At 44.9% G+C, this 13,150-nt stretch overlaps 1 protein-coding gene across 3 annotated transcripts; it reads right to left on the bottom strand.

Annotated features, from left to right (window-relative positions):
* Window positions 1-455: 455 nt before the first annotated feature.
* On the bottom strand, window positions 456-12,888 carry LOC148128631 (vomeronasal type-2 receptor 26-like). Of its 3 annotated transcripts, XM_087948688.1 has the most exons (7): window positions 12,281-12,888; window positions 11,901-12,144; window positions 11,178-11,466; window positions 9,296-10,090; window positions 5,006-5,217; window positions 1,599-1,725; window positions 456-735 (listed from the first exon to the last, which is right to left on the bottom strand). In XM_087948688.1, the coding sequence occupies exons 2-5, from the start codon at window positions 12,116-12,118 to the stop codon at window positions 5,020-5,022; spliced, it is 1,500 nt and encodes a 499-aa protein (XP_087804814.1). In that variant the 5' UTR covers window positions 12,119-12,144; window positions 12,281-12,888; the 3' UTR covers window positions 456-735; window positions 1,599-1,725; window positions 5,006-5,019. The 3 variants fall into 3 exon arrangements, with proteins under 3 accessions (XP_087804814.1, XP_087804813.1, XP_087804812.1); XM_087948687.1 differs by lacking the exon at window positions 12,281-12,888 and having other exon boundaries at window positions 11,178-11,409; window positions 11,901-12,253; XM_087948686.1 differs by lacking the exon at window positions 12,281-12,888 and having other exon boundaries at window positions 11,901-12,252.
* Between the last annotated feature and the right edge of the window lie 262 nt (window positions 12,889-13,150).

Raw genomic sequence — 13,150 nt, 5'->3', positions numbered from 1 at the left:
CACAAAAGTCACCCAGACACTGCAGAAGACCAGCATGCTGAAGGTGATCAGTTTGGCTTCGTTGAAGGCCCCAGGCAGATTCCTGGCCAGGAAAGCCACCGTGAAGCAGACGGCAGCCAGGAAGCCCATGTAGCTGAGGGTGACGTAGAACATGACAACGGCCCCTTGGTTGCATTGCAGGATGATCTCTTCAGGTTGGGAGAGGAGGTCAGAGTCAGGGAAGGGGGGAAAAACTCCCAGCCAGATGGAGCAGATGATAACTTGGACACCAGAAGAAGACAGGATGATGGAGTTGGCCAAGCTCTTCCCCAACCATCTCTTTGCTCGGTTTCCTGGTTTTGTGGCCAGGAAAGCCAGCACCACCATGATGGTTTTGGCCAAGAGAGAAGAAACGGCAACTGAGAAGATGATGCTGAAGACCGCTTTGTCGGAGAAGGCAGGTAGCTTTCCTTGGTTGACCAATGAAGAGAGAAGGAGAGAAGAAGCAAAGCAGGAGGGAGACCAGGAGGATGTAGGAGAGGTCCCGGTTGTTGGCTTTGACAAGGGGAGTTTCTCGGTATTTAATGAAGACGATTAAAACAAGGCCTGTGGTTAGGAACAAGAATAGGGCAAAAGAAACCAGGATGATGCCCAGAAGTTCTTCATAAGACAGGAAGGTTATAACTTTGGGGATACATTGGAGTCTTTTTTTATTTGGGAATTTATCATCCGGACATTTGGTGCATTTTTCTGTATCTGAGAAAAAAAACAACCAACCCCATATTTCTTTTTCCTTTGCATTTCAAGATATATTGTACATTCTTTGGGAACAAGTGATTATCAGGAGCATTTTCCGGGATGGATTTCTTAATATCTCCAGAGACAAAAAATAAGTTTATCACTTTTTTAAAAAAAATATAGCTACAGTATATTTTTGATAGGCTGTGAAATTGAGGGAAGCTTTGGACTTGAAAGATTTCCTTTGTAATGTTCAGAATATTGATAGGAACCTCCATTACTAAAGGAAAATAATGAATCAATTAATCTTTCTAGAGAAACTTACGTGCAAGATGGCAATTCTTGTCATACTTGCCTAAGAGGTGGCTGGCAGATCAAGTGACTGTTGCAAATAATTTGGAATGGCCATTGGAGCAGTGGTGATACGGGTGCAGACACATACAGGCATAACTATCCATGCCACCACATTGTGTATCTCGTACATCAGCAACACCTTTTCAGTGTTCCTCAAAGGGAACCCATGTAGACTGCATTGCAATCCTCCTTTCAGGAGGTGGACCTAAAACCAATTCCTCGTGTTTCAAGGAACTCAGGTGTTCCTAGAGAAGTAAATGTGGAAGGAAGGACACATCCAAGGTAAAAAGAAGAAATATTTTCTCTGGCAGTAGTAAAGCTTGTCCAATCTGCCACAGCCACTTCTCTCTATCCAGCCCTTCCTTCACAGTCTTTTTGCTCTTCTGTTTAGATAATAAATGAGGCATTTCGGAAATAAACCAGAAACCAATTAAGCTTCAAAGTGTGTTTTAATTCACACTTTCATGACAATGCTATGGAGGGATCCAGTTCCATCAGGCCTCCCATTTTCGTCTGGTGTCACCCACCTTTCTGAATGGAAAAGGTCCCCTCCGGACAAGGAACGCAGTCGTAACAGCAAACTGGCTCTCCTTCTCGAGCCCTCTTGACAAATCCAGGATGACAACTTTCCACACATTCAGATTGAGGAAAGGACTGAGCAGAAAAGAAATAAGATTGCAAAGGAAATATGTGGAAAATGGAGGTAAAAATGGATATTAGACAAGTTACTAGCCTCTGGTCTTCACTTAAGTAAGCAAAATCTCTCACTATTTCCAAATGGTTGGAGATATAACTTCTGGAAGATTCTTCCATTAGTTCCTCTCTTTGCTTTTGGCATCTCACATTGCCAAAAAAAAGACTTTATTAAATAGAAAAGTCTGGAGAGATGGAACCAGGGGTGAGATTCTACTGGTTCTGTCCAGTTCTATCGAACCAGTTGTTATGATTCTGCGCAGTTCAGAGAACCAACAAATTGCACCACTGACTGGCCCCTCCCCTCTCTGCCCGCCCCTCCCCTCTGCTCCCAGTCAGTCCTTATCGTGCATGCGTGGCATCGCCTGCAGCCTGCTTTTGCCCACTCGCCAGTCCAGCCATTGCTGCATGCCTTCCGCCTGTGGCCCTGCCTGATTTCCCTGGGTGAGTGAGGCTCTGCAAGCTCTGGGGCCCAGATGCCTACCTGCCACTACCAGTCACCTTTACCCCCCCACCCCTCTTGCCTTTTGCTGCCACCACCCACCGCCCTCACCCCCAGCAGGTAAGGCTCAGCAGCTGCGTTGAATCCAGTCGGGGGGCGAGATGCAGACTGGTGGGAACCTGAGCTACATTTTGCTGTACTGGAAGACATGTGGAGAGGCTCGTGTTCTCCTACTGCTGGGAGAGCAAGATAGTCTTTCCCGGCACAGCTCAGGGCGGCAGAGAGAAACAGGATTCAAGCGGGCTGCTTCTCTGCCGCCCAGAGCCGCCCATTTCCCAATTGGAGGGGAAGTTGCAAACTTTTCGCTGTGCCAGGAAAGACTCTCTTGCTTTCCCAGCAGAAGGAGAACATGAGCCTCACCACATGTCCTCCGGTACAGGGAAATTTAGCTGGGATTCACCGCAGGTGCCGGGCATTACCTGCTGGGGGTTAAGGGTCCAGGTGGCAGCGGCAAAAGGCAAGTGGGGTGGGGGTAAATGTGACCAGCAGCCCAGTTGCACCCGTGTCAGCAACAGGTGTCGTCATTTGAAGTTGAGGGAGAATTTGGAGAAGGAAGTGGAGAATTCTGCAGTGGCCGGCACAGGAGCGCCGTTGAGAAGCAGGAAAGTGGCCTTTGGTGGTCCAACCTGGTGTTCAGGCTGGAGGCGAGCCACAGGAAATCAGAGCACTGAGGGAAAGGGGGATTGCCAGGGGGAGCTGCCCTCTCCGCGCCGAATTGGGACCATTTGGGGTAGTCCTAGGGATTGGTTGAGAGCTTGCTGCCTTGGCCCAGCTGCGGCTCTGAGGGAGACACACACACACACACACACACACACACACACAGAGTGGGGGAGAACGAGCGGAAGATAGGGAACCGGCTGCTTCGCTATCCCCCACCGTCACCCTTACTTTCTCGCACTGCTCCATTTTGTGAACCACCTATGGTTTAGTATCTCCTTCAAACTGGTGAGAATCCCACAAGGGCTGGAGAATGTGTCATGAAGAGCTTCAGGTTTGTTTGCTCCTTGTGCCCAAACTAGCAAAGAAAAAAGGGAATTCTGTTGACCAGGGCCTGAATTCAGATGAATTTGAATCATGATTGGGTGGAGGTCCTTTTGGTCCCACTGGGAGAGAAGCTTCATCCTGCTTGGGGAAAAGTGTCCCCTGAAAGGGCCGGTTCATAGTTGGGGAGGTTCTTAAAGAGACCCGACCTGGTCAGACTTATCCATGCCTCTCTTTACACATACACACACGCACACACACACACACACACACACACACACACACACACAAAGGGGGGAGAAGGGGAAGACAGGGAAAGAGGCAGAATGAGAGAGAGATACAGAGAGATACAGAGAGGGGGAAAGAGAGAAAAAGAGAGGGAAAGAGTGAAATAGAGGGAATGAAATAAGAGGAAGAGAGAGAGAAGAAAGAAGAGAGAAAGAGAAAGAAAAGAGAGAAAGGAAGCAAAAGGAAGGAAAGGGATAGACAAAGAAAGGGAGAGATGGAAGGAAGGGACAAAGAAAGAAAAAGAAAGGGAGAGACGGAGGGAGGAGAAAGTGAATGAGATATATGGATGGACACATAAATACATGGAAGGAGGGAGGGAGGGAGATAGAAAAGAAAGGAGAGGAAAGAAGGACACAAACCCTGGCTTCAGAAGACTCTTTGAAGCAACACAACAATCTAGGGCTGGGCTGCAAGGGGTCTCGGAGGTCATCTAGTCCAACCCCCTGCTCCAGCAGGAGATCCTTACAGAATCAAAGAATAGCAGGATCAGAAGGCTGTGTGCGCGTGTGTGTTTGTGTGTTTGTGTTTATGGTTGTTAAAACTCCAAAATCAGGTCAAGGAGCTCTGGGGAGATCAGTCATAAATTAGAACACTGGCTAAGCAACTGGCCATTAAGCGAGGACCACTTGTATTTGTTTTGCCAGTCACATGGCCACCTGGCCATGCCCATCTGGTTACGTGACCATCAAGCCACACCCACAAATTAAGCCACGCCCACAGAACCGGTTTTGAATCGGTATTTGAACCGGTATTTGAATCCCACCCCTGGATGGAAGTGAGAAAAGATTTCAGCATTAAATGATAACCAGCCAGTTCCCTCTCATGACCCCATTAACACGCATTTCTCCCCTCTTCTCACACCCTTAATTTTAAGGTGTGATATCAGAACAATCTTGATAATTTCAGGTGAACTGAAAGTCTTGGAGCTGCTTCCTAGGAGCAGAAGGCCCATTGCTCCATCCCAGGGAGGGTGAAAGGGAGGCATGGAGAGCTCTGGCCAGGTCCAGCCTCCTTAAGAGCCTCCCAGATTATGGAGCTGCCCCTTCAGGGGACACTTTTCCCCAAGCAGGACGAGAAGTAGCTTCTTTCCCCCAATGGGGCCAAAAGGACCTCCGTCCACTCACGATTCAATCCCATCCGATATGGTCCAAGCCTGGATTCAGGCCCCGGTCAGCAGAATTGCCGTCTTCGTTGCTCTTCTGGGCACAAGGAGCAAACCACCAGAAGCTACTAGGGACACATTCCCCAGCCCTTGTGGGATTCTCAGCCGTTTGATGGAGACCCTTTTGTGGTCCACAAAATGGAACAATACTGATGCCTCCCAAGCAGCCTAAGGGAAAAAATCCAGTTTCTCCTGCCCAGATTCAATTCTCGGTGAAGGTCAACCACCTTTGGGGAATAGCATCAGCCCTCTTAAAATGGGACCTCAGGCTTTGGAAAATGGAGAGAAGACTCCAAAGTTTCTCCTACCTTGTTGAGCAACTTTAGCCTTGAAAGAACATTTTTCTGATAGAAAGTCTCTGTCTTACAAAATACGCCAGATGCTCTTGCCTGAGATTATCCCTGGGAAGAACCAAGAAGCCCGAAATGAACAGATCTGCTGCTACCTCTCCATTTGGGTCCATGTAAAATTCAATCTCCGAAATATTGACAAACTCATTCTTCTCCAGGAAAGGATGGAACTAGAATGGGAACATGCAGCAATTTTAAAAGCAGAAAACTTTGTTTCTTATCCCAGATGCTTTTTCAATATTTAATCTTTCTTCTGTAGTTGTCTAATTTACAGACATGCTTCATTAGGAAAATGGGTGTTACCACTATCTTACAAGTGAAGGGAAAATGTTCACAAAAATTTGTCGATCATATTTTGACAATATAGATTTTGACAAAATATAGTTGAACAACAGAAAAAAGGAGATTTATGAGCTCCCTGAAAACAACAGGTTGGTTATCAGAAACACGGATTTGTCAAGAAGAAAATTGTCAGGGTAATCCTCTGCCAGGAGGCCCAGACAGGAAACCTGAGCTAGGCCCACTTCGCTGTAATGCTGCACTGACAGGATTTGGGGAGTCAGAAAGTACAAATCTCCCACCGACCCCTTTTTTATGCAGCTGTAGGTGTCCTCCTCTTATCTGCTTCTTCCCCAGGCAGAATCTCTCCTCCACCCCCCAAAAGTCATTCCCTCCTATCACTGCCCTTTCTAAATGGGTTGTGGGAAAGGGGGGATATAACTTATGTGCTCTATGCAAGTCATCCTCACATATTATTTCATTTCCCAAATACATTATGCTGATATAACTCGATCTCAGGAAAGAGTAATAAACAATTTTGTGATGTGATCAGAAACCCAGTTAAGTGAGGGGTGGATGGTATGATAATTAAGTGGATAAAACTGATTTAAAAATGGTACTCAAATAATCTTTACTTTTTCTAATCTTTGTCATGAAAGTGGGAAGATACAACATTTTGTCGTTAGGTCATCAATTTTTCTATGTTGTCATTAATATAATAGGGTTGATAAATTGCTATTATACAAGATTTATAACAATTCTCAGGCAAATATACTTTTATGTTATTTAAACATTACCAACTTTCCAGAAAAATATTTATGATTTCCTCCTAGAAACAACTGTATGACTAAAAAGCAATAGAAAACTATCTGGGTTTTAGGATTTGATAAATTATAGTATCTCATATAAGAACATTAATGATGCACTGGATGAAGGATTGTGCCAAGCTTGATAAGTATGTAAGGGAGCCAGTTTGGTCTACTGATTAAGCCTCAAGTAGAAAGCAAGAGGCTGTGAGTTCAAGTCCCGCCTTGGTCATGAAGCAGGCTGGGGGATTTGGGGCCAGTCTCTCAGCCCAACTCAACTCACAGGGTTGTTGTTGTGGGGAAATGAACACACAACTACTCATTGGTACTCAGCCCCCGTGGCTTCTGCAGGGAAGGGCTTTTAAGGATGGGGGATGAGTTAGTGCACTTAGTGAACTCAAACAAGGTCTCAAAGATCTGGAAATCCAACAAGATGGGGCTGCTCTTCCCAAGAATGTTTATTTGAGCAGCCTTTAGAGCAATGAGATATTTATATCGAATTACCCTGCCAAGAGTCCAAAGGGAATTAACCTCCGAGAGCTGCAACGGAGTTCCCAGAGCCGTTTCAGGGGGCCGATACAAAGAAAGAGCGCCTGAGCTGAGACTGGGCCCCTGAGGACAAGGGGCCACTCGAACTGCAGCTCACGCAGAGGTGGTATTCAACCAGTTCTCACCGGCTCAGGTGAACCGGTGGTGACCCCAGGTTGGCCACACCCCGAACTGGGTCGCCCGCTTGTCCCAGTCGCTCTCTAGCTTTCCCTACCACGTGGTGGCTGTGGCGCAGATCGGGCAGATGTCCCAGGGCTGTTGCACATGCGCACTGTTTGTGCAGCCGTGTGTGTGCTACTGATGCAGTGCGCACGTGGAGCAGCCCTGGGACATCTGCCTGCCTGCCCGCCCTCCCAGATTACGTTTTCTTACTTCTCCCAGTGGATGCGCCTCCTCCAGTCCAGCCTGGCCCGGCCAGCAGGGGAGTGGGTGGATGTCCTGGGGCTTCTCACCCCACTTGTCGCGATATGCCTGCAGGAGCCCCTCAGGCCAGCTGAGCCGGGAGCCGCCATTCCTAGGCTTCTACACTCCCGTGCTTGGTCGACGCCTCTTCACCTTGCCTGAAGCGGCTGGCCCTGCCTCTCACCCTCCCCTCCCTCGCCTGGCCTGAGAAGGTAATGGGGACGGTGGGGGATAGCGAAGAGGCTGGGTCCCTATCTTCCCCTCTCTCTTCCCTACTCTCTGTGTCTGTGTGTGTGTGTGTGTGTGAGACAGAGAGAGAGAGAGAGAGAGCGGGGGGGGGCAAGAGAAAAAAGAAAGAAAGAGCAAGAAAGAAAGAGGGAGAGAAAGAGGGAAAGAAAGAGAGGGAGAATGGAGAAAGTGAATGAGATATATGGATGGATAGATAAATACATGGAAGGAGGGAGGGAGGGAGAGAGAAAAAAAGGAGAGGAAAGAAGCACACAAACCCTGACTTCAGAAGACTCTTTGAAGTAGCAGAGCAATCTAGGGCTGCCATGCAATGAATCTCGGAGGTCATCTAGTCCAACGCCCTACTCCAGCAGGAGATCCTTACAGAATCAAAGAATAGCAGGGTTAGAAAGCTCTTTGTGTGTGTGTCTGTGTGTGAGTGTGTGTGTGTGTGTGCATGTGTGTTTGTGTTTATGGTTGTCAAAACTCCAAAAACAGGACAAGTAGCTCTGGGGAGATCCGTCATAAATTAGAACACTTCCTAAGTAACTGGCCATTAAGTGAGGACCAATTGTATTTGGTTTGCCAGTCACATGGCCCCCTGGCCAAGCCCACTCAGTCACATGGCCACCAAGCCACGCCCATCTGGTCACGTGACCACCAAGCCATGCCCACAAATTAAAGCCATGCCCACAGAAAGAGTAGTAAAAAAATTTGAATCCCACCAGTGAGTTCACAGCCTGCTATGCGGCATCTCCTATCAGGACTCAGGGATTCACTTTGTGATGCCTCTCCTAATAAAATATCTGGGAAATACGGAACTCTTTTACGTTGAATTGCCGTTATCAGATCAGTAGGAAGGAGTTTCTCTGAATGGGGCCAAATTCTGTTCTGCTGTAATGCAAAATTATGTATTTATTTATTTAGGACATTTATATTGCCACATATTCGCACATGACTCAGCATTAGGCAGACTCTAACGGCCCCTTGACTGTCGTTTATTTTTATTTTTCTCCATTATTATTATTATTTATTGTAACGCTGGTCTCTGACTGTACTAAAAGTGGACTGGATGAAGGAGGAAGCTGTGTTGGAGACATTTGCCATCTTGAGTTATGTGTAAATAAATACATGTTTATGAAAACAATCTCAAAATCGTACTTGACTGCAACCTGAAACTGAGTCTTGAGAGAAGACGAGGAGGAGATTATGAGAGCAGGTTCTCCAACTTACAAAATCTCTCAGATGGACAAGGGAGGATTCAACACTCTTCCAATGATTGAAAGAGGTATTGGGAGTAGTTAAAACCCTCCCCTCTCCTAGGAAAATAAAATATTTTAGGATATACTAAAAAGGGAGAATATATTTCCCCTAAAAAGAAAAGTAGAAACTCAGAGAGCCTGAAACTCAGCCCCCCCACACTTGCTAATGGACCATTACTCTGGCCTAGAGCAGTCTATTTTACATAACAAAGATCTACTCCAGGTAAAGCTATATAGGAATTGCCCAAAGCCATCACCATCATCCAGCAAGGCTCAACCAACCCTGGGACTCAGGACAGCCTACAGAGTTGCCCCTGCATGGCCCCATGGGAGCCTGACAACCAATCAGAATACAAGCTCAAATTCAAATCCCAACAGAAGGCATCAAACTGTTGCACTCTCAGCATCTCAGCCCTTCTTTCCTCAACCAAGGCATGTGCTCCTGTCCACCATTAAACCATCTTCCAAGCAGTCACCATGTTTCCAGCGTCTTTCTTCCCCACTTGGAACTGAACCCAGAAGGAGATTTCTTCCAACAGAGGCTAGACAGAAACTTCAGATCTGCTCCCTGTTATTCCGGAGCGTCAGACAGGAGCAATTAGATGGTGCAAATCTCTTTGGCCTTTTGCAGCACAAGAAGGTTGAGATGTTCCCCTCCTTCTCCTTTGGGTTCCTTCTCCAAAAGATCTCAGATTAATGGATCCCTATCGGGACCCCCATACCTGCCACGGCTGCAGCCTCGGAGCCCCCAACCTCTTTTCTCCCTCCTTCCTTCCCCTCCTCGATCTGGAGGAATAGGCGGCATTCATGGCCTGGGCCAGAGTCTGAATGAAACTGTAGCAATGACGGTCATTTATGATCCGTTTCCTGTTTCTTTTCTCCTGGGTCTCCAGTGGGACTTTCTGGGTGCATCTTCTGTGTCCTTTGACAGAAAAGATGTGCTTGGAAAGGGAACAGCGAAAATAATGATTTTGAAACGCATCTTCCACAAAGAAATGGGGTTCAAAGGCAGCATCTGTTGGCCTTTTTTTATTCAGATAACCAAAGTTCCAAATACTATGGATGTATTTGAGAGGTAAGTGCTTCTTTATTGGATACGCTGCAAAAATTGTGAGGATCCAGACTTTCCCTTCAATGGATCCTGGCAAATGCATAAGTGCTTCATGGAAAGGAAAAATTCTGATCCAGATGGGAATATATTCTATGAAGTGGACAAAGACGTTGATTTGTCTCCACTTAGAGAGGGCCTCCCTGAGGGGTGCTGTTTGTCCAATTGTTGTGAATCGTTCTGATATAACCACACAAATTCCATTCCTGACAAGCATCGGAGGGAAAGTCCTCATGAAATTCTCTCCATTCTCTGTGTCTGAAGCAAAGAGGCCAATCAGGGTCCATCTGAAATGGAGGAGCAGCTGGACAATTGCTGGGTATTGGAATCCTTCTTTGGGGAGCATCTGGTGGAAAAAAGGGAATCTCCTTTTATCACTCAGAGCCTCTGAAGGAATTCCAAGAGTGATCTGAAAAATAATGAAGAATGCTGTGTTATAATGTAGTCCAGATCAACTCCAAAATATTATTTATTGACAAACCCAATTTTTTTTTGATGAGTATATAAGAATAGTTTGTTCCTTAGTCACGGTTTAAAATATTTAAGACAGAATATTAACAAGATTGTATATAAAAATGGAACGCAAGATCATATTAAACAAACAAAAAACAAAAAAAATGCAATGTAAATTTTTGTGTCACCCATACAATTCCAACAATTAGATTCAAAATAGCAGATGTTGGATAAAATGTCTGGATCTAAGATATAGGGCTGTATTATATGCTATTTTTGAGTACTAAAACCTCTTTCTCAGCTTCTATATCCCAAATTCTTTGTGAAGCAATTTTCATCTTCTTCTCTAGATGTACAAGAGCACAACTGCTAACAGAATAGTTATGAGTACATGAAATGGATACATATAAGAAAAATAAAAAGAAATAGTAGGACAGTGACGGCAGGCACATTGGTGCCCTTATGCACGCTCCCTACAGACCTCTTAGGAAAGGGGTGAGGTCAATCATAGACAGTTGTACAATCCAATAAGTCTTTAATTGAAATTTTGTCTGTTTTGGGACTATATGTCTGTTTCATCACTTTAATTTTAACCCAATAATTATATACCCTGAATTTATACAAAGCAGAAATTGTGTAAATTAAAAATTATCTATGAGGGCAGGAGCTGAACTCCTTTTATCCATCCCAAAGTTACTCTTCCTGGTCTGAATATTTTTTATACATAGACAGGACTATTGCCAACTTGATTCCAATTGGATAAGGCAGATATTATTGATATGTGAAAATGAACATGCTAATGGAGGACCTCAAAACCTGGATAGTTTTTCAATAGTAGAATATTCAGTAGAATATCCTCTAGGGACCTTATGGCTCTTCAGGCCTTTAATGGTCAATATGAAGATGAACATAATAGACTAAAACATAGTTGATATGTTCCCTAATATTCTGAAAAGCTGCTCTTGAGTTCTATGAAGATATTGGATCTGTTGTTCATCCCCACCACCCCACTCACCTTACCAGATAGAGAAAAACACACAAACCTGTGGGACTTTGTAGGTGCCTACAAACATTGACATCTGGATGGAGATGTCCCTGGAAGCTTCACCAATCAGAGCCAGGAGGTTTTCCTTCCTCCCACAGCCGTAGTTGGGGACATTGGATTCTCCAGTGGCGAGCATGTCCAGCAAGACATCTGAAGTGCGGAAAGTGCTCAAATAGTTGTCATGGATGTTGTAACCAAGTGTGAGATTGTGCAGGAGCTGGGAATTCTTGCTGACCATTTGAATAGCAAAAATTGGTTTTAGGATATTTGTTAGAGAAGAACTCTTCCTATTGAAAAACAATATTCATGTTATTATATTCAATAGCAACAACAAATGTTTTTAAAATATATAATCCTTCACAAATCTACTAAGCCTTAGGCCAACATTGATCCAAATCGAATGATCAATTATGCAAATGAGAGAGGCAACTACAATTGTTTCAGTCACTACTTAAACAAAGGTCATTATTCAAGTGATGAACTCAGGAATGAACTGAGGAAGGAAAATCACCTGGATTTCATTCAGGTTTTTAAAAACTCCATCTTTGGATTTTACTCTCTTCCACAAAGTAAGGCAAAAAAGGGAAGCCATGGAAATCAAAATCATTCAGGAAATTAGACAGGTCCTGAGGTACAAAAATAAGTGACATAAGAAGAAAAGAAGGAGAGTGTTAGAATTGCACATGGAGGGAGTGCAACTCCATCACCCCGCATGACTTACCAAGGAGAAGGTATGGAAGGAGGGCTGTTGAAAGGCCACATTATAGGCAACACATATGTTTCAGATTTGACCACACCAATGAGATGGTCTCCAGGCCTGTAAAGCTCCATGGATTGTTCCCATCCTGGTGATCCAAACTCAATGGGCATTTCCTTCTCAGCTTCCCACAGACTGATGGGGACACCAACAGCAGCAGAAGCAGAAGGTCCATCATTCATGGCATTAATCAATCCATTTCCTGTTTCTAACACAAACAATAGGAACAGTTGGAAAAATGCAAAGACTCTGAGAAGTGCCAATGGCTTTCCTGATCTAAACAGAGAACCACTCAGTTTCATCTGCAAAGGAGAGAAAGGTGCAATCAAGAGCAGAGCCTGTACCTGTCCCAAAACCTGGTCCCAGAGAGCTTCATCCAAGGAATTTATCCTTTTCTGATATAAGATCCTTTTCATGTGGCTTCAATCTGATGTCTACATCGAAGTCTAAAACTGGAGATATAGCATCACAGGTCTCAAAGGCCCAGATGGTCATAATTACAGTGAGAAGCAACTTCTCCTCTTGGGATCCTGAACTTTTTCTGGCTTCCATCTGCAGAGGAGAGGCTGGAATAAACCATGTTAGTAAAAATTACAGATATACCCCTGGGGTCACTGTTTTGTTGTGGTTGTGGTCCTTCCTCCCAGTCAGGGCAAGTCCAGAAAGTGATGCTGGGGAAGAGAATTCAGCACCCAGGGAATTGACTTCTGCTGTCCTTCAACATGGCCTCTTGTCTCCAGAGATTGCTGCGGAAGGTCACCCAGAGCTATGGAGTTTGGTGCCGCTTCTAAGTTAATGCCATTTAACTGTAGTGTTGCCTGTCTTCTAATGACAATCGGCACCCTTGAACTCTGCCCAAGGTTAAGAGTAGACCCTGTTTGGAATTCTGTTTTATGTCATAATCCCATATATTGATTAATTGCAGCCGGTTTTAAAATTGCTTGTACCTGAAATGAAATTTCATTTCCCATCTTTAAATATCTCTATATTTATTTATCCATCCATATCTATCTCTATCTATCTCTATCATCACTCTATATCTACTCATCCATATCTATCTATCTATCTATCTATCTATCTATCTATCTATCTATCTATCATCTATCCATATATATCTCTATCTATCTCTATCTATCATCTATCTATATCTACCGATCCATCCAAATTCTGTCTCTCCCTCCCTCCTGCCAGGCGTTGGGAGGAAGGAGGGAGGG

This window comes from Notechis scutatus, unplaced genomic scaffold, assembly GCF_049901735.1.
Source record: "Notechis scutatus isolate UNSWTSFEM ecotype Mainland unplaced genomic scaffold, rNotScu1.2 NSCUCTG53, whole genome shotgun sequence".
Classification (NCBI taxonomy): Eukaryota; Metazoa; Chordata; class Lepidosauria; order Squamata; family Elapidae; genus Notechis; species Notechis scutatus.
This window is presented reverse-complemented; position numbering and strand designations above follow the sequence as displayed.